Source organism: Toxotes jaculatrix, chromosome 12, assembly GCF_017976425.1.
Source record: "Toxotes jaculatrix isolate fToxJac2 chromosome 12, fToxJac2.pri, whole genome shotgun sequence".
NCBI lineage: Eukaryota > Metazoa > Chordata > Actinopteri > Toxotidae > Toxotes > Toxotes jaculatrix.
In genome coordinates this window covers 23,381,452-23,403,378 of record NC_054405.1, presented here as the reverse complement: position 1 = coordinate 23,403,378, position 21,927 = coordinate 23,381,452, and the positions used below count along the sequence as shown (strand labels likewise).

At 40.7% G+C, this 21,927-nt stretch overlaps 1 protein-coding gene across 2 annotated transcripts; it reads right to left on the bottom strand.

Annotated features, from left to right (window-relative positions):
• Positions 1 to 3,205: 3,205 nt before the first annotated feature.
• Positions 3,206 to 21,587, bottom strand: rabep1 (rabaptin, RAB GTPase binding effector protein 1). 2 transcript variants are annotated; one of them, XM_041051408.1, is made up of 19 exons: positions 21,444 to 21,587; positions 18,666 to 18,794; positions 18,200 to 18,403; positions 17,272 to 17,432; positions 16,514 to 16,633; positions 15,578 to 15,713; positions 15,040 to 15,218; positions 14,287 to 14,397; positions 13,139 to 13,600; positions 12,614 to 12,718; positions 12,379 to 12,495; positions 10,280 to 10,378; positions 9,501 to 9,641; positions 7,785 to 7,974; positions 7,576 to 7,587; positions 6,200 to 6,255; positions 5,470 to 5,568; positions 4,761 to 4,877; positions 3,206 to 4,210 (listed from the first exon to the last, which is right to left on the bottom strand). In XM_041051408.1, the coding sequence occupies exons 1-19, from the start codon at positions 21,487 to 21,489 to the stop codon at positions 4,109 to 4,111; spliced, it is 2,586 nt and encodes an 861-aa protein (XP_040907342.1). In that variant the 5' UTR covers positions 21,490 to 21,587; the 3' UTR covers positions 3,206 to 4,108. The 2 variants fall into 2 exon arrangements, with proteins under 2 accessions (XP_040907342.1, XP_040907343.1); XM_041051409.1 differs by lacking the exon at positions 7,576 to 7,587.
• Positions 21,588 to 21,927: the final 340 nt, after the last annotated feature.

The following is a 21,927-nucleotide window of genomic DNA, read 5'->3' as shown; positions in this document are numbered from 1 at the left end:
TTAATATTGGGATTTACTGGAAACAAAACTTTTTTAAAGTGATTTATTGTCAATCCATATGATGCAAGAACTGACCGTATATTACAGCTCAATATATACTCTGAGGTTGTGTAATTTCATGTATAGACAACTATAAAGACTATAGTGAAACAGTTTCAGTAAACATGGGTTACAAAAATTACAAAAAGCACATTTTCCACAAGCCAACCTCTTCAAAAACAAATAGTTATACCTAATATTTAGATTGCACAAAAGAACCTGGGCTTCGAATGTGCTTTATTTGTTGTGAATTTGTATTTATACTAAAAACCAAGTAGTAAGTAGTACACAGTGTGAGCTTTCAGACCATACTCTGTGTCTGTCACACGTTTTCCTCCGCTCTGACCATGAATTCAAAACATTCATCTCGTTTTAACATCGGCTCCAATCATTTTCAGGGAATCAGCATACATTTTGCAAACAATGCGAATGAGATGTTGGATCATTAATTATTCAATAAAAAAACACCTCTTAAGCATGACCACAGTGAATTAGTGAATGTCTGCGGCGAATCTTCAGAGAGGAACCCTCATATTAATGCCATATGGGCCACGAGCAGAATCTGTAATAGACAAGACCTTAAATTAAAGGGACATTAGATGTCACAGATAAAATAAAATTTAAAAAAAAACACACCAAGCCAATGCAATAAGGCCATCAGAGAAAATAATGTCCATAATTCACACTGTAAAATTTCTACTTTAAGTTCACCAGTTCTCAGCATGTGGCCGAACACAAACCCATCAGCCCACAGTCATACAAGCCAAAGACATAGAGTTTTCTGTCAGTGCAACTCAGGCTCGCTTGCCCACACATCCACACTATCTCATAACACATTGTGTGAATCTATCATAAATATCAACTCAAGATATCTACAGTATAGACATATGCAACATAAATGTAATACATGCAAGTCAAAAAAGAAAAAACAAAGATCAACATGTCCTTAAACCATACGATGCTGTTGTATGCATGTACAGTATATGTATGTCTATATATATATGTATATGCTGTGTATTGTATTTGAATTGCAATGCAAAGAGAATCGTTCCTTCCACTTGAGGATTTTTTTTTCTTTTAAACAACAGGAGAAAATTCATTCAGCCTCATATTTTCCATAAAACCGTGTTTGCAGTCTGGTGTGTCCAAGCGTTTCAAATGAGCGCAGAACACTTGAGTCACAATTTTTATTCAAAGCACACCACCACCACCACCACGGATTCCTGGGAAACGGTTCACATAGTCAGAGGTTTGAGGACACTGGAACCATTAATCAGGGTTTTCAAAATCAGATATTTTCTCTACCTGCACATTAGAAAGCAAAGTAGAAAGTTTCACATCGATTGGTGCTTTTTCTCTGGTGCTATTCTTAAACTCATTTTCACTCAGTAGTCTGTGTTTTTCATTCTGTCTATAAATAATCAAAATCGTATTTCTCTGTGCTCATTTTGTCGAAATCATATAACTCTAGGATGCGGTGGCAGCCTGAACATTACACAGGAGGCTGTACAGCAGCTGATAATGTAAAAACCTTGAGTGGTGTAAAAACCTGCGGTTGACTAAACAGGTCAAATATGCAATAAAACCCGACCCAGTACGTGAAGAAGCCACATACACATACGACTTCCTATTGTTCTTATAGTTATTTGAATGGGCAGCCCTGTTTCATTTCTCAAAACGCTGATGCACCAAAAATCCCAGCGTAGCTGCTTAATAAAAGCCACCTGTGTGTTCCTGCCTCTCACTGCCTTAAGATCCTACTCTTAATCAAACTGCCTTAAATTTTAAACATGGGTTAAGGCTCCAAACAAAGCCCTTGTCAGATCATCTAACAGAGTCTGAAACCCCAACAATCGCGTCCACTTTACGCAGCGATTGGCTACGAGTGTGAAAGTCGTGATCGTAGGTAAAGATTTGAACTTCTCTCTCTTCTCCTTCTTGTACAATTTATCCTGTTGAGGCGACAGAGGCGCCCAAAAGACAAGAGACATGGTGGCTTGTTTGAAGCATACCGAGGCCTTCGTGGCATGTTAGCTGTCCAGATTAGTCAACACTTAGGATTGAATGATGCTAAAAATGAACTAGTTTGCACAACATGTAACCCAATCATGTCTGAGTAAGTGTTTCAAAAACAGCCACACATAGACAAGACATAATGAAAAGCTGGTTCTCATTGAGGGGGGGGGGGGGGGGATGTGATAATAGTTTAAATATGGAGATTATGCATATTTTCGCTGGCTCGCCTGGAAGAGACTCGAAACTGTTGCACTCATTTGTTTCAGCTGAAAATGACGGAACAGAAAACATGACAATCGCCATGTGTACGACGAGTGCAACACTACGAATGGAGAGACTATCAGAAAGCTTGTGGAAGAAGACTCACAAAAGAAACAGTTCTCGTAGAGAGATCGGGGAGGCCGTGGGCTGCCTTTCAGAAAATCTATAAACACTTTTGTCTTTAGGCAGATGGCATCTGGCACAATGTGATGCGTTTTGAAGAGAAAGGGAGAAAGAAAAAGTCCAAACCCAGCGTACTTTCTCGGGCAACACACAACTAGCCAATCACTGCACGACGTGGGTGTGAATGTTGGATCGTGAGGGGGGGTGGGGTGGGGGGTTTTCCAATTCTTGTACCACTGTTCTTAAGTGACTTTTGTTTTTCTGCTTTCGGGCGATTCTGGATCATTTAGTTGTTCCAGTTTTCACTCGTTTTTTTTTCCACCAAGCACAGATCTTTCATGGTTTGCCTCTAACGCATTAACCCTGACACTTTCAGGTTGTTTAATCTAAATCCATCAGAAGCTTCATAAATAACAGAAAAGTTCTGTAGTGATGAATTAATCGTTTCAAGACTCGCTAGACACACTAGAAATATGAAACGTCAGTTTTCCTTTTGTTGTGACTTCCCAGTCAGACAGGTATGAATCCGCTCTTCACCTCTTAGGGAGTAGCTGGGTGTTACCCACCATCCCAAGGCGTCCCCTACCACCTACTGCTCTGCATTGGAAACTGGCCTCTGATCTTAGACTGATGGGAAAGAAACACCTTGTGCTCTTCCATTATAGTTTAAAAGCCGCCCACTGTAATTTAAGATCTTTAGAATTTCATTAAGAAAGTCAATTCAAAAAGGCAATAAATAAAAGGATCAAAGTGTGTATTAAAATCCGTTATTTTCCATTTACACTTTAATGTTGACACCTCATCATTTGTCCTTTTCCCCTAACAATTTTCTTTACCTGACACAAACTGGGTTTACTAGTGTTTTCTTGATGATCAAGAAACGAGTGGGAATTTGAAAAACAAAACCCACAACTTTGAACATGACTTAAAAAAAAAAAGACTTCTGTCAGATGTTAAGAGCAAAGACCAAAGCAAGGTACAGCAGGAGGATGTTTAAGAAAAGGAGTGTATTGCTTGCTTTGTGTTATGTTCCTTTTTTTTATATCCTAGTTAGGTTATGTGCAAGTATTTTCCGTCCTTCATTGTGTCTTTATCATAGGTTGCACAAGGTGAAATGAACAGAGCAAGGTGGAAAAATGCCACAGAAAAATAGCCAGAAATGGGGGGAAAAAAAAAAACAAACGGAAAGAACAAGCGAGTGGAACAAGGAAGCGATTATCAACCGCTCTGAGAACAGAAGGAGAAAAATTATGCATCCAATTGTTTTCTATTTACCTGGAAAGAGAAGTTGCAGATGAAAAGTGCTTTAGAAGACGACAAACCTTTTTGGTTGAGCCTAATACAGACAGTCATATCTACAGTAGAAACAAGACGCAGACAGACCCACAGAAAGATGGACTTCCACTCCCCCTGTCCATAGTCAGACATTTAGTTATTTACATTTTTTTTTAGTAGTGTTCTTCTTCATTATTCTATCTGTGGTGTGTTCCATGACTTATAATGTACACAAAAGGCCATGAGCTCCTCATGCCACATCTGTCCTTGTCCTTCCAAACTCTTCCACAGGGGGGAGGTTATGGGGAGGAGGAAGGGTCAGATCAATAATGTTATTGGGCCAGTGATAGAGAAAGAGGGGAATGAAACTGAAGGCAGTTTTCATTCTGTGGTATCATGTCTCTGGAAGCTGGTTGATGTCAGTCAAGTTGGTGTCGTTGAGGATTACTCTGATTCGATCCAAGGAGTCTGCCTGTCGTATTCGCTCCAACTGTACCTGAGGGACATGGACAAACAACGTGTTGGGACACACTCTCTCACTCACAGACAAACAGGGCTGACCAGTTAATTAAGCAACACCATATTACGTTTGCTTTATCTGCTTACTGTTTACTCATATGCTTATTATGACGTTTCTGATTGTTTTCCCAGGTGTAACATTTATTTTGTTATATTTAAACTAATTAGTTATCAGAATTTTGTATATTTGTTCCATATATACATTTTTATTTATTTATTTCAGTTGTTTGTACATTTAGTCACCCGGACATCTGAAGGATTAGGCTCCCATATAAACTATCAAGACTGTTGCCTACCCCTGCACAATGTATGTGTTTAGTAGTTCACAGCAATACAGGTAAATAAAACAACCCATTCCATTTAAACGCTTTGCCTCTCACAAACAAAATGTTTGGCCATCTTAACTGAAATGGTGTTTTTTTTTTTCCAAAGGAAGCAACAATATCAGTGCTTCCATTCAACAGTAAACAAGGCAGACAGCTGTTTATTATGTGTAGACAACTTTGAAACTGTCGAGTCCTCCTTACCTGAAGAGTCTGGGAAAGTTTGACAAAGTCCTTCTGAACCTGTTCACTGACATCAAGCTCTGTTTGCAGCCGCTGAGCTTTGTCTCTCTCATCAAGGACCTGACTCTCTAGTGCACTCTGCAGTGAAAACACACACACACACACACACACACACACACACACACACACACACACACACACACACACACACACACACACACACACACACACACACACACACACACAGAAAAACACACACAGAAAAACACACGATTAGAAAGGCTAAATCGAGCCAGTAAATTGCAATAAAAATTCTTCAACAATTTCAGAACAATTTCAGAAACTGAAACAGTGCTGCTGAATAATTTAAAATGATGTAGACGTGATGCGCATTACTGACTGAATCAATGGTTTGGTGTCATCAAAAGCAGTTTACAAGTGGTTCTGGATGTCCTAAAATGCTGTAAAATATTTACAAGATATATACAAGCTCTCCCTTGCATGGAGAAAACCTCGTGCTTGATGTCATCTTAAACACCAACGGTTTTATTTTAAATCAGCAAATATTAGCTGGAAGATCCTGACAGTAATGTCCTAAGAGCTCCATAACACTGGGACTAGTGTTGATATGACATGTGCTAGGCTCTGATATGATTGCTGATGTTTAAAAGAGTAGCATTTTGGGTAGAGTTTGGTATAAATGCACCTTGAGACAGTGTCAAACTCTGACCTTTGCAGTGGCGAGCTCTTTGAGCTGCTGCTCCAGGCTGCTCTTCAGGCCCTGGATGCTCTCCAGTGTCTCAGTCTTCTCTGCCAGACTGCTCTCCAACTACATACACAAGGTAAGACAATATCAGTACACAAAGATACTAAAAAATAATACTTTCCATCAAGAGATCACAACTGCAGGGAGGGACAGAGGGCAGTGACAGATTATCAGAATTAACATGTGATTTTGGGCCCGGTGTGTCTTCTGTTTAGGGCTCTGCAGGTAATGTGCAAGAAACAGCTGCCTGCAGCTGCTGGAAGCAAAGTTAATGAGAGTCCTGAGTGTGTGAGGGCCATTAACACCAAAACAAGGCTAACACGCTCAGTGGAGCAGAGGAGAACTGCAGAGTCGGGCGATAATTCTCTGTGGTTTAACAATACGAGCTGCCCCTTTCACCTGGAATCATCTGACATATTGTTAATGTAAAAATGTTTATTAGTGCAGCTTCAAAAATCAAGATAAGGAGCAAAGATGACTGGGGCACTCTTAGATACAACACAAGATTTTTTTCATACCTTCCAAGGATATACTGAGTTTTCTTTTCAGAGGATAAAATGACATGTACATCAAAGAGAGCTCATGCATTGGTTACATATGTATAATATAATTTTAAACATGTTTAGAAGTCTTATAACTGATGTTTTTTTCCCCCGCTGAGGTGTAAGACTGCACGATATCAAAGAACGAGTACCTGTTCCTTCTCAGCTTTTATTCGCTCCAGCTCTGTCTTCAAACTGGAGAAAGAAGCTGCGGAGCGGAGACATCATTAGAGGATCATACAGCTCTCATCTGAATCTCAAAGCCCACACATTCCCTCTGGACTGACAACATGACACCTTGAAAATTATTTGGCAATTTATGAATAATGCAACAAAGCTGCACCTTTAGTGAAGGCGAAGCTGCTTTGATGAGAGATGCTGTTTAAAATAGACAGTAAGAGGTCCATATGATGAACCCTAAAAAGCCTAAAAACAAACTGAAGGACCACTTTCAAACCAGCGTTGAACTAAAACATGATCACTAACAACCATGAAACGTGGGGGGAGCTCGGCCCATTGGTCACTTTAAAAGACAAGAGAATTGGTGCCAGTGTTATCGGTGTGTCTCCAATAGATTAATCCAAACGTGTCCAATCCAAATGGTATATTTTTCATTATAAATTCCAAAACTGTGCAATGAGCAGTAGGTTTTAATTTTGATACTAAATATATGCTACAGCTTTTTATTCAAGGAAAACATTTGAGATATTTTTGGTCCCAGCTTTTAAAATGTGAAATTTTCAGATTTTCTGTGTTTCACAGTTCTTTTTTGGGAACAATTCATTAAGATATATTTAAAAAACAATCAACACATTAAAGGATAGTAATTGTTAGTCGCAGCCACAGTTTAAGTGTCATGTTAGTGTTACACACAGAACTACTAACCAAAAACAGAGACAATATGGACACCAAGTCCCTTACATACTTGCAAAGGTGACCAGTGAGCTAAAGCTCTAAACAAGTGAGTGTTGTCCTTTAGTAAACATCAACACATTTGTAAGGTTTAGGTTCTGAGTGCAAAATGCATCAAATCTCACACACACATTCTGTTTTACTAAGCTGCCCATAGGGACGGGTTCCGATAGCTGGATCCATTCTGGATCTGGTTACAAGTTGGTAAAATACCCGGATTCGTTAAGCTCCACGGCCGACGAATCCCTCATTGAATCTTTCATTCTAAAGGATTCAGACTAAATAAGTGGATTCGGAACTGGATTCAGATTCCATAAAATGCTATTGAACCCCATCCCATGCCGCAGCAACAGTGTTACTTGTCAGCAGGACATACAGACATCTTATAATATCTGAATTTACAGTGAAGCATGTTATGACTAATCTGTGGGGTGGGACAACATACAGTAAAGTGAATGATCTATTAAAGCACATTTTAGCCATTTGAAAACAGTTCAAACATATGTGAGGGAAAGCGCTAAGTTGTAGGCTCACTACAGCTATTAGTCTGACAGCTATACCATCAACACACACAGAAAAGGAGTCAAACTGAGCTCGTTCAAAGCGTTTGTCGTACCTTCCAAGATGTCTGAATGACAGTGAGAAGAAACAAAAACAGAAACAGAAGAAAATGTAAAAAAAATGTCCAGAAAATAAAAATACATCTGCTGGGTGCACCCCTGCAGAAGTTAACGAGTTTTTAAAAGTTTGTTTGCAGAAGTGCTTTACTAAAAATGAAAGAAAAAAAAAAGAATTAACAGCTTAATTTGAATATCTGGGTCTCACCTATCTCCTCCTTACAGCCCTCGATCTCCAGCTGCAGCGTGTCCTCCAGGTTTTCCTTCAGACACTGCTCTGCCTGGATCTGCTCCTTCAGAAACAGAATCTCAGCTTTCAGCTTCTCCTCCATGTGATCAGCAGACGTCCGTAACGCCACTGTGTCCTCACGCAACCGCAACACCAGGCTTTGTAGCTCCTGAAGAAGAATCAAACTACATTAGGCATCAACGTGGGAGATCATCATCATCATATAGCACAATTTAGTAAGATAAAGGACAAAGCAAAAGAAAATTAATGTGGAAACAGCTCACAGGAAGGGTTGTGACTTTCTTAAGCTTAAATGATGCCACCTGAAATACTGAATCACTATTTAAAACTAACCAGTAACTTCTAAGAGATTAGGAAGGAAAAAAAAGGCTGGTGCAACCAAATCAGTGCATCACATCTTCATTTATATAATATCTTAATAAATACACGTTTAATGTGAATAATGAGAAGTTTCAGAGCAGCAGCTCTCCCTCATATTTTTCTTTTCTTCATACCGGTTTAAATGTTATGTGTGCAGCTTGTTTAACCACCAACAAGTTGAAAATATCACTGGATCATCTGTGCTGCACCGCCTCCACTAAAGCAAAGGTCTACTCTTTTTTTCTACTGCTGGAGCATACTTCAGCATGAGGGTATGATTAACAACCTGTGGGAGGAGATGTGTGTGTTGGAGGGGAACCTCCTGAACAGCGAGGAGGGCCTTAAGTTGTAAAAACCCATATGATTTTCACCTTATCAGATAGCTCAAAATAAGCACCGGTGCCATTAAAGTCATTACCACTGAGGAAATTAGCCTCTGACCGCTACACCGCAAGGGATTATTTTCTCTATAATTCGGTGTCAGTTTCCCCACTCTCCATGTGGCATGAATGGGGATACTCTCAGACTCTGCCTGCCCAGAGCAGCAGGCTGTTTAGAGACAGATGGACCACACCCAGAAGCATCTCATCAAACAAACACTAAAGCAAGTGTGAGCATGGAAGTCCATGCTTGACCTTGGGATCGGTACAGGTGACAAAATGATCTCAACTCAAGCGCAAACCTTTCAGAGCTTCTTTTCAAGACCGGTTTACAGCTTTTAAAAACACGCGTTCATCGAAGAAGACTGCGAGATGCTGTGAAAAGATGCTTAGAGCAAACAACAGTGCTTTCAGTGTACACATGGACACGTCATGTGAGTAATGTTTTAAGAACATGCTCGAAAAATAAAAGCATCCTTTAAAACTAGCTCCACCTTCAACCAGCCACAACAATGAAATCCTTTATCCTTTATCTTATCTTATTGAATTATTATTGCTTTCTATTACTGCACAATCTTAACTGATCATTCACTCTAATGAATGATAAGGGCCGGGTAAATAAACTATTATTTTTTTATAATATATAATTACAACATCTAACAAAAGAAGACACAGTTCTCAAATGTTGTCTAAGGACAAGAAGCCTGACAAGAACTTTACAGAAAATGTTCATTTAAATCTGAAACTATCTGATCATATAATAAGTAAACAAAGTTATGAATCTGACCAGAATTTTAATGCCTGCTTTCTGTACTTCACGCTGGTGCCAGTGACACAGTTTGGGTTGGTTGCAATAAAGTTTTGTGGCTCAGTACCCAGCCCTTTTACTGATGCTTACACTGAGGCTGAAAGCTGCGATTTGGGTCTCACATACTTGCACAGTACTGGGCATCTGGAAGTCCTCTTGTTGTTGCAGTTCAACGTGCAGCCTGTGTTTTCCCTGCAGGCTCTCGTTGTCTCTCTGTAGTCGGCTTAGTTCATCTGCCACCTGCTCCCTCGACTTCACCAGCACCGCCTGAGACAAACAAACGAAACGAAATCACTCCATCTCATCATGTGTCAGTTTGTTTCCCTTTTTTCCCTCTTGTCATGTGGATCGAGCACCACATCAAAACACGGCGAGGCGTGACTCACCAGCCAGTGTCTCCTTTTGGAGACACACTCCGTCCAATTCTCCCTCTAAAGCTTATATATTTGCTAGGTGCTGCATTATGACTCAATTTATGACGATATTAAGACTCATGTTTCTTTAGATCAAAGCCACATGCAGCAAAAAAAGAATGTCTCATTGCTCTGGCAGACAAGTTTGACATATTTTAACTTAAATGCAGCCAAGAGCTCCAACGTGTCAGCAAATATTTGTGGTAATGAGGAACAGTGACATTACAAAACAGCCACTGCTGCAGTTCCACTTCACCTCCACAAGTGACCGTTTTATTTATTTATTTTAGGTTAGATTTAGATGTGAAACTATTCATATAACCAAATACACACCTAGCTAAAACTATTGCAACAGTCCAGCAACAAATCCTACCCTCAGTTTTGTTAAGATGTTAATTCAGCTTTATGGTCATTTCGATACTGGACTCTGTGACGGTAACGGGAACCAGAGAACAGGCAACATGAGGCTGGGAAGAAGAATATGCTGCTCACCATCTGTTCCTGTGTGTTCCTCTTAGCATCACTGAAGGCTTGTTGTAGTGTGCTGAGCAGCGTTTCTGACTCCTGGACTCTCTGCATGAGGGCAGACACCTACAGCACAACACAGAAAAAAAAAACCCAGTGGAAGTTAACGGTCCCTTGTGCTCTCTGACAACATAATTTGGCTGGTGAATAACTCCGAATTTGAGAGCTCGTGTGTAGAAACAGCTGAAATTTTCACACGACGTCAGTGATGTAGGCCAGCGGCCTCACCACAGTGGTCGTGCTAGAGGTTGTGGTGTTTGGCTAAAATTAATCTGAGGTTTGTGAACTAACAAAAGCCATTTTTCACACTTTGAAACAAAGTGTGTGGCCAACACGGCATTGCGTGCGATGCAGAAAATAATGCAGCTTATGTTGTGACACTGACATTTCGCTCTCAGATGCAGATGATATCGGATCATGAAGCACGATAAAGAATTACTTTCTTGCTCCTGCCAATGGGACTGATGCACATGGCAACAGCGTAGGATGAGGGAGAATCCATTATCACACATTACCAGTGGGCGTGTTGGCGGTTTGTTAGGGAATATTAACAATGAAGGATAATCACATCAGCTCCTCTCGTCCCATCTAAAAGCAGCCCTCTCCCCACTGTGTTGCACTGACAGTGGGGTAATGTTTGAAAAAGCGTTTCCTGGGAGGACAATGGTTATATTCTCCCAGTGCAAATCCCAGTATACAACAGCACAAATCTGCCAGGGCCAAGTTTAATGTACAGCTCTAGAAATATTGATAGCCCAGCAGTCACCAATAAATAATACAAAAGCAATGTTAAAGCTCCCCTCCAAATATGTTTTAAGACATAAAAGACACTCTGCTTGAAGTAATGATTTGTGTCTGATATGGTTTTTTCAACTAAAACTTCATGTACCTTGTTAAAAATTAATGAAATTACATCTAATTCTCATTTAAAAATCCATAATCTATGACTATACACGTTTTTCATTTCAAACGTTTAACAGCTATACACAGCGTGTTTTCCACTTCACCAAAAAAATCCATTCTCAGTGTCTGTACACTTCTTAACAAAAATGAATCCCTTTTCAAGCACAAAGCTCAAGTGACAATTTCTCATAATAATCCTGTGAACCAACAACAAATAATTTACTAATTTTCTGTCAAGTTTTTAGACAAAACACTTAATAAAATAAAATAACCTTCGTTCTCTGGTTAAAGAGTTTACAAGAAAGTGAACAGATTAGCAAAGGATACATAAAAAGGATTTTGTGTGAGACCTATGCAGAGAATGGGAGAGACCTATGCAGAGTTCCACCGTCTGCAGTGACAAAAGCAGCACAGAGTACGGATACACTGTGCACAATGCGCTGTTGAGCTGGTTCAAGTGGGTGCTTTGTCGAACGCACAAAACACTGTGAATCTTGTTACCACCAAATTGCATTGTGCAGCTCCATTACCAGTTAAACTCCCTCTTAATACACCTCTCAGCCCAATGCAAAATACCAAACCAGCGCAGGGCAGAAAAAAAAAAGAACTCACTGTGTCTTTACTGGTAAGATGCACTTACAGTAATGCACCTGCACACAGATGGGCTCCATTTTCCGGCACACCCTTGAAACAGGAAATCAACTCTTTCACTACTGTCAAAACATTATTCTAAAGTACTGAACTCAGTAAAGGCTTCATCTTTTCCACTGAGTCAGTGAACCAGACATAGGCAAACAGCCTTTCAAAGCTTTAATAGACAGTGGCACCAAAAACCAAGCAGGAACCAGGTTTCATGACACTAAAACTCAGTGTTCAACTCATTAGCAAGATGTCAGAGACTTATATCTGTACAGGATTATTTCTTTGATCCAAACCTTTGTGCCTTAAGGTAGTTCTGTATAGTTCATGGGGAATTTAACCCACTGAGACAGATAATAAACACGTAAAGTAGAGAGCAACTCAAATGGCTCATTTTCCTCTAGCCACTGTTCTATGCTATTAAATCTAAGACACACTGAGAAGTCCACACTGTCAGTTGCACATCAAGCACTGAGCCAGATGAATCAACATAATCATTTGTTAACACATCCACTTATACAGACCTTAGCAGCAGTTTCTTCGTTGCCTGATTTGACTGAATCTTCCAAATTCTGTTTCTCAGTCATCGTCCTCTCAAGCTGATCATTGGCCTGACGTAGCATCACCTGCAGTTTCTTCACCTGGAAGAGAGTGAACTCGTTAAATTACACTACCTCAGCTTTATGAGTGGCCTGTCACACCCATGTTACCGACGTTTCTACAATAAAAAGGAAACAAAGCAACACCAAAGACACAAACTTGATCTCGTGTCTCGGCCTCTTGCCCCTGGATGGCCTGCAGCTGCTTCTCGTAGTTGGAGCACATGTCACAGCGTCGGCCGAGCTTCCTGCCTGCGTTTTTCAGCTGGAGATGGACCAACAAGAAAACCACACAACACTCAATAACTATTTAATTAGAAAATGTCTGACACATGACACACTCTTTCACAAAGACCTTTAAATTGAATGTTGATTAATAGTAATTTGACATTTTCTAACCGACATTCATTTTTAAAAGATCGTTAATTAATGAAATGAAATGAAATATCTCTTCTTCCTCAGTCACTAGGACCAAGTACCAAGAACTGACATGTAGGTCAAGTTCTAAGAAGTTAGAAGAAGCCAATATCTGGTCTTGTTTCCAAGGAAAAACAATCACAAAATCATGCTACAATAAACCTCATTTAAAATCAAAACACTGATGTATGTCCAGGACCTTCAGCTCTAACCACATTTTATCCCAGAAAACTACTAAAACTTCTCTGATAAAGCCCTGAGGATGCACCTCTTGCTGCAGCAGGTTCCACTCGCTGTCGCTGACCAGTCTATAGCCTGTGGGCGGTAAGTAGGCAGTGTCAGGGGCGTGGGAGATGCTGGACAACAGCGACGCCGTCTCCTCCTGCTCAGGCGTCATGGCTTTGATGGCCTTCTCCTGGTCCTTAGTCAGCAGGAAGTGGCTCGCCGTCAGCTTGATTGAGCTGATGGACGAGGTTTCGCCAAAACTACTGTCTGTCGCCCCGCAGTCGGCCCCCACCAAGGGCCCAAAGTCCGACTCGTCCAAGTTGCTGGCCGACTTGGCCTTGTGGTTTTGGCCACCGAGGCCCTGCTGGACGGACAGCGAGGAACCGAGGCTGTCTGTCGACTGAACTCTCCGCAGGTTGTCTTTGTAGGGGTCCATGGGGCCACCCGCCACCACGTCAGTGTCTAACGAGTGCATCGAGCCGTGGGCGCTGTGGTTGGCATGGGACTGAGAGAGAAAGAGCAAATAAGGTCTTTAAATAATTAGAAATAACATCCACAAGAAATTATCACTGCCTCTTAATACAGCTGATCCACACATTCAGTTCAATATAAATGGAAAAAATTCAGCTTCAAAATGTTTTATTAAGAAAGAAATAAGGATATTTATTCAATATTCTTTTTTTATATTGTACTGTACAGTGTCTGATCTGCTGAAAGCAACTCAAAGCCATAAAATTATGACATTTTTTATATATAAGAGTAATACGCTTTGGTAAACGTACTTTAAAGGCAGCAGGACAACAGAAGCCTCTTTTGAAATATCTAGCGATGAGATCAAATATTTGCCTCAGTAAGTGGTCACAATTAAACTTTATCTTAAGAACGTAACTTAATTATCTCTCCCATTCTGCCTTTCAATTAAAAAAAGGATTTTTGTATGAAATCCTAGTAACTCAGAGATAAAGACAAAATAGGAAAAAGACTTGTCTGAATTTTTAAGCTGCGGTTTTCAAATCATCACTGGTCCTCAGTTCGTGAATGTTAAAAACACAGTATGCAAGGACAAAAGCGACGGTGCCATCTTGCCTGTTTGAAGATCACATTACTCAAAGGGAATAGAATATGATGCAAGACGATAATGGCCTGCTCTGTTCTCTCTGAGGGACATATCGAGTTACATGATGCTCATACCTCCTCCACGTTCAGCCCGAGGAATAAGTCCTCCAAAGGCTCGGTGTTGTCTCCCCCATCCTCCTCGTGCAGCTCTTTCACTTGGCTCAGCCTCTCTATTTCATCCTCCTCCTTGGACGGAGAAAAAAAAAAACAGGTTTAATCACACGTTTTTTTAATTACTCTTTCTTGGCCACTTAATTAAGCAAACTTATAAATTCTAATGTAATCCAATACAACAGCTACACCACACATTGTTCCCGTACAAAGATCATAATGTTCACTTTTGATTGACACCGTCAGAGATATTAATTTGCAATTCTGCAGTTTGTAGTGCTGTTGAACTGGACTACACTATATTCCAAAGTCTCAACTGTTTTTACTCTGAGCCCCAAACCATAATTCACAATAATTCCCTGTCGCTGATTGTTAAGTTTCCAACAATATGTGTGTGTGCTTTTTCCCCCTACATGTGTCACCTCTGTAACCCTATCGCTGAGTCACTGTGCAGAAGAGAACTGACGAAAAACAGGAAACATTTATTGAAGATTACTCATCGGTTTGTCATCGTTATTCTGGAATTTTTTTTTTCCTTTCTTGTGACAATAATAAGATCATAATTTTTATCACCCAGCCCAAGTAAGATGATTATAATTCTCAGTTGGAAAAACTTGGACCTAAATTATCTGCGGACTGAAGACTGACAAAAATCGCATATTTCCTCCAGGTGTAAAAGTCTTCCTTAAACTGGAGTTGCTGTGAAGTTGTGTGTACCTGGTCTTTCTTCTTCATCTCCTCCACCTGGCGGAGCTGTTCAGATGACAGCACGCTCTCTATCCTCTGCATGTCCCTCATGAGGAGGCGCTGAGACTCCAGGAACTGGTCGTTAGCTCTCTGCCACGTGTGTTTCAGCTGATTGTGCTGCTGCCGCTCCAACTCCAGCTTGTGACAGACTGAGACGCCAAAGAGCAGAGAGAAGCGAAAAGGAGAGCAAAGGTTAAGGCTGCAGTACACGGTGACAGAAACAGTTAACGCAACACTACATGTGAATGTGCCTACAACACACATGACCTAAGTCCTATTTCAAAAATCTGATTTATAGAGAAACTGAAAAAAGAAATGTTTGGCAGATTAAATACATGTCAAATTTACAAGACGCCTCATATCACATTAAGGCACGTGAGACGGAGCAGAGAGTGGAGCTGGTGTAGGCAGCACCATTATTTAAAAGGAAACTACCTGCCCTGCTGACAACTCTACCTGTATCCAACCTTTGTTTAGTCAAAGCACTTTCAGTGAAAACATAAAGTACCCTCATGGAGCTCTTTCCGTAGTTTCTCAGCATCTTCCTGCAGGACAGATTTCTGAGTGTTCAACACGGCCACATACATCTCCAGGTCTGTGCGACACGACTTCTCAGCCTCAAGTACATGATTGAGCTCTTTGACCTGTAAAAGAAAATCAGACTCTGGTTTATTTGGTGTTTTCGGTGGTGAACAGAGAGAGAGACAACAAGATGTAAACACAACACTGACATTAGTTTTCATCCAGAGTCGTGTTCAGCGTTCACAGATCGAGGGTTTTTCTGGGTGGGTAAAATGGTTTGGGGAGGCTTCAGAGGCTTCTTTTTTTTTTGATCCATAAAAAGCCTTCAGACATCTCCTCTGTCCATCTGTATGCTCTTAGTGCGCTCAGTTTTATCAAAATGTGGTTAACACTGCATTGCAGCTACGAGACACAATAGTGAACAAGGCAAATAAAACCACAACCACAATTTTCTGTGAGAAAAGCAACTGCCAACGTTTAACAGCCACTTTTCATGCCTACAGCCGGTGACTTTCGACACTAATTCAGATCATCAGATCGCTGTATAATACTATTAATACTGTAATACTTCACATCTGAGACTTTTTAAAGACCTTTTTATTACCCCACAGAGTTAAATGTAATATCTGTTTCACAATCATAACAGCCAAAGCAGCAGACGAAAAATGAAGCAGAAAAAGGAAAAAAATTAATAAATATTTTACAGCCGTGCTTCTCGGTTTTACATCAGATTGTGTTTCTGAAATCTTTCTGTGCAGTGACACACATATACTGCGGTGGCAGAAAATTTTGAGGGCATAGAAAAGCTTTCTGTTTGTGATATAATGAAAAATTTCAACTTCAATTCACTTAGAAAGAGCAGCTGCCATGTCTAGCCACTATCGTGTCCAGTTAAAATCTTCTTAAGCATTCATTTTCTGACCTTAGAGGCCTCCAGTTCCTTCACCCGCTCCTCGGCTGTCGTCAGTTTGGCTTTCAGGGCTGCGATCTCCTGCTCCATGGGCATCACCACTGAGCGAAGCTTCTCTGCATCCTCCTGGGCCTTTATAGGGTTTTACATTCCCTCATTAAAAATGCATACATGTGCACAGCTGCACAGATTACATATAGTTCTTTCATATGCTTCATTTCCTTTTACAGAAGCAAAAACATGATATAGCAATCTTACAGAAACTGAGACAGCATTTTAGACCAATAACATCTATCATATATGAGAAAAAAAACATAAAATCCTCACATTAGGAAATCTAAATCCATTTTATAGACACTTATTGTTGGCCATGACAATTGTTAAATAATATAAGTATAATATGAGTATCCACCACCAGCAGCCCAAATCTTAAATGCTCCGGTATGAATTTCAATAAGCAGTCCAGCTGGCTCAAGTATCTGGCACATTGTGAGCTGTTCTCTGGCATTCATCTAGTTTTTTTTTTTTTTTTTTCTTGGGGAAATTCAAGGGGAAACACTAGAAACTTGAGACATATCAGCACAAAATATCAGCTCTTCAGCTTCACAACAAAAAGCTCCACCAAACCGTAGAAAATTAATTTGCCAGCAGTGGAGAATATTGTTACAGCTTCATATGCAAGACACACACACAGCAAACGGGATGCAAGTAAATTACCGCAGTAATTTAAAAATAAAAAAAAAAAAAAAAGAAAAAGAAAAGAGTCATACTTTTTTCATTTCATCCTCCAGGTTTTCCTCCTCCTGGCCCTCGGTGAGGCGGCGTCTCAGATCACCCAGTTCCCTCTCCACTGCCTCGCGGTACTGGTTCCACTGGGCTCGCTCCTGCTCCAAGCGCTGGTGGAACTGGACCTCATACTCGCACACTGTTTCTGTTTATATTTAATAAAGCAAAGAGCATACAATATACATATATCACATCATTCAGGCTAGGAAGAAACCTGGTTGGTTTTGTTTTGAGATAGAGAAAAAAAATGAGCACATTATTTTTCATACTTTAAATCAAGATATTTTCAGTTTTCCTTCAATATCCTTTTATCATAAGCACACAGACATCTGTAACAAGTTCACTGCATGTCTCATTGTGTGAGATGGGTCTAATAATCCGGTCTAATCTGATCTAATAATCTTGGTCTGAATGTGAGTCAGACCACACAGTGTCAACCTTAATCCAAGTCAGTAGCTATGATGGACGTCTGGTGCATCGCAGTGATATGAAGTGAAATCAAAACAAAGAAATGTAGACATCCCAGTCACAGTCTCTACGTCACTGTAGAAATCTCAACACGTCTTCGGTTGCCAGCGCTCTTACTCAACCATCTGGAATAGCTGCTTTGGTTGCAGGGACCTGATATTGTGCAGGCCGGTTCACCGTCACACTAGCCTAGTTTCCATCTAAATTTAGCCAAATTTCTAGAAAATCTGAAAAAGCAAATGTAAATCAAAGTGCATTTCTATCCACTACTGCTATGCATTTGCCAGGTACTGATGGAAACTGGACCAAGACTTCACAGTTTGAGTCTGTTGAAAACCCAAGGAAAATTTGGTGTAACTTGATAATGCTCTTTGTTAAATGATACTGCAGGATTAGGAACAGAGGTTTTCACCGCGCAGCACATTTGAGAGCAGCTGGTTTTACCTTTCATGATGGCCTGCAACGAGGCCACCTCCTCCTGCCACTGGCTGCGGACCTGGTCGATGGCTTCCTGCTTGGTGTTTTCCGACACGGTGGCCACCTCTTTGATGGTCTCTATTTCGGCCCGGGCCTGAGCCAGCTGGGTCTGGACAGAGCTCAGCTCGGCCTGGGCGCCATCCAGCGCCACGGTCTGCCTCTTCAACTCCTCTGCAGCGGGAAAAGATGGATCAAAGATGATGGAAGACAAGCAGATGTGCAGAAGTGGCAGATCAAAAAAAAAGTCACACAGTGCTGGCGTATTGTGTTATTGCTTAGGTTTAGATGTGCATTATGAGTATTTCATATAGAGACATCTATCCTCACCAAGACCTTATTACCTATCTGAACTCTCCGTTAATGATTCATCTAGCAAAGATAGGTAGGTACGTAGATAAAATTCAGGGGAGTCAGTATGATTAAGGATCCGTACCTTCCTTCGACAGGTAGAGCTCTTTGAACTTGGCTCGTTTCTGGTTGAACTCGGCCTCCAGCTGCTGCTTACGTCTGATGAACTCAGCCCTCTCCTGCTCCAGAGCTGCCACTCGCTGCTGGAGCACCTCTGCATGTAGGAGGAAGGAAAAAAAGCAAAAACAACGGATAATTACATAGAGTTCACTATATCAGTTCAGTTGAAATGCATTATAAATAAAGACTCAAATACCAAACATGTTGACAATAATGATAAATATTCAGCCATGAGAAAATACGTAAAAAGAATTTTGATAAACGATTAAACGAGGCAAAAATAAAGGCTACCTCAGAGTGGAGATGTTACAAGCCTATCATATGTGCATCATATCAAATCTTGACATTGAACGACAACTGCTTCCCAAAAATTTCTGTTTCTGCATTATTTCCTTGAGGCCCTTCAACACAGATTCAGAAGAAAAATATATGTGTTTGAAAAAAACAAACATTGAATTGTGTTTCAGAAACATATTTTTTCTGCCTTCCTCTGCTGTTAATCTTCTGACAACCTCTGAGATCATCCTATCGTCCTCTTGCAGGGGTCCCAATCCCCAGGTTGGAAACCACTGCTGAAGACTTGGCCAAGTTACTGTGATTGATAGTGAAACCCTGCATCTGCTTGGCCATGATGTCCACATAACTAATGGCTGTTTCTTCCAAACAAAAACACACAAACATCCCTCTAAAGCAATGAAAGCTACCCCCACAGTATTGCGTAATGTCAAATCTCATAATACTAAGGTAGCCAGTCAAGATCGATTTACTATTTTGTTTGGCAATGGACAAAGAAACAGCACTTGTTGCTTAGTAAAGGAAAAGTACAACACAATAAAGAACATAAATAATAAATAAAATAAAAGTTTAAAAAAACTACAGGAATGGAGAAAAAGCCAAATGTGATTTTTATCCAACAGCATCATTTAACGCATTTGTTTCTCTCATTGTAAAAGCTTAAACAAACTAATATATAATGACACTTGTCACCTTGATCTCCCATCACACATGAAGTACACAGGCTTCTGTGATACTGGGACCTCAGTCTTGACTTTCAGGATCATTCAAGCATCAGCCAGAGCAGCTACTCCAACAATATCATTTGTAATAACAACAAATACCAGCGGATTTATCTTCCCACACATATACTTAAAGATTTAGATGGCAGTGAACCTGTCACTTGGCATAAAGCTTGACGATATATTTATATATCTTTTCCTATTGTTGCAAAGCTTAAACCGATTTACTAAAGTCTTCCAAACTGGCTTGAAGTCACAGGTTTTTCCTTCATCTAGTGCAGCTTTCATCTTTCTTTTTCCCTTTCTTATTTAAAAGCAGCGGACCGAGACAAGAGATGATATCCTCAAATGCAAACAGACGCATGGAAACGTTTACCAGCACGAGCAGCAGGGCGGTTCAGCACAACACCACCACGATCGTGTGACAGCTGAACAGTCTCTAAAGCAGAAATTCCATAATCACATATTCACATGTGTTCCGGAGGAATTTCAGCATCGAGTATGTTAAGCTCTTTTGCACCATCACAACTTCAACTCAAAACAAAGGCGTTATTTTTACTCTAATGGTTCAGGTGCATATTTTCTGTCAGTTGTTTGATTAGTGGACAAATTATTAAATTTCCAGGTTCAAGAACCAAACACATCGTCACAACCTGCATTGCACTCTGCTGTCACTCTGCGAAACAGGTCAAGGGTCAGATGCTTTATGTTTGTCAGGGTTTGTGTGAAGATAAAACTCTGTAATGAATCATTCATAGGCATGACACTCACTCAAATATTCAAATGGAGAAACTGTGCACGGCATGAAAATGTTTTGCATAATTTTCTCTTAAAACAGTAGAAATGCCCTTTGTAATTCCGTAAACCCCTCTGTGACATCTACAGACGTCTTGTTTTATAGAGTCTGCAGTCCAAAATCCAAAGATATTCTGTTTACTATCATGTGTAACACAGAAAAGCTTTAAATTCTCATGTGAGACGCATTATTTAATTAAAAAATGACTAAAATGATTAACTGATCATCGAAACAGCTGCAGGTTAGTTTTCAGCTCTGAAACAAATAGTTAATTCTTATACATGTCAGACCCCACAGTCATACTTTCTGCATAATTTCCAAACAGAACTTCCACAACTGCTTCTACCCGCTATATTAATGGGTACAAACTAAGAATGGTTCTTGTTATCTCCCACAATCTTAAATCCGCGCTCACTTAAAGCTACTCACCGAGGGACCCCAGGAGGGTCCCCGGACCCCTGTTTGAGAACCAGAGCCAGAAACCTCCTGCAGGATCAACCTCCTGTGTTATGGTACAGCCCCTGAGTGAGTGTGCAGGCCACACACAGCACGTAGTAATGGACTGATAGGACCCATATGACCCGTGTTAAAGACTGACCAGGCTGGGCCAGGCGAACAGAGGCCAGAGCCGACCTTTAGATCAATTTATTCAGGACTAGCCTCAGCTACGAGCTAACCTGCTAGGTAGTGCGAGTGGTAAACAGAAAACATCGCTAGCTTGGTCATATTTGCATACAATAATTCGGCAACACGAAGCCTTAGTGACAAATTAGCGTGGTGTTAAATGTTCAACGATCCAGTGACAGCCAGTGACACGTCGCCCTGATGATGCTAACTAGCTAATGTTGTCAAGGATGCAGAGGCCGCTGGCTTCGGTGCTCCCAGCCCTCAGCTCCCCCTCCACAAAACTCCACAGACGCGAGAAATTTACCGTCATGTTGGGACGACAGAGGGGATCCCGAGGCCTGCTCGGCCATGGTTTCCTGAGGGGGGCTTGAGGCAATTACCAGGGCAGTGGGATAAGAAGCTAGGAGTGTCCAAGAAAACAGGCTAACATCACAAACTGCTGTGTTAAACTAGCGAGGGGAAAGAGGGCGCTTTCCGGTTAGGTTTTCAAAATAAAACCCAAAAAGGAAAAGAAAGGCAAAAGAACCAAAAAGAGAGGCAAGCCTCTAAAATGAGAAACAAAACGAGTAAAAATGGATGGAAACACCACATAAAGACACAAAACGAACCAAAAGGTGAAATACAATTACTATGAAGAAACGCGAATCGACCACAAAGAGGCAGAAAATGAATATGACTAGACAAAAAGTGACTATAAAGAGACACAAAACGTGCGCTGATATTTTGAAGTCGAAGCGTCTGCTTCCTGTAGTCCGCGTACTAAATTTAACTAGCTTTGACAATTCTGG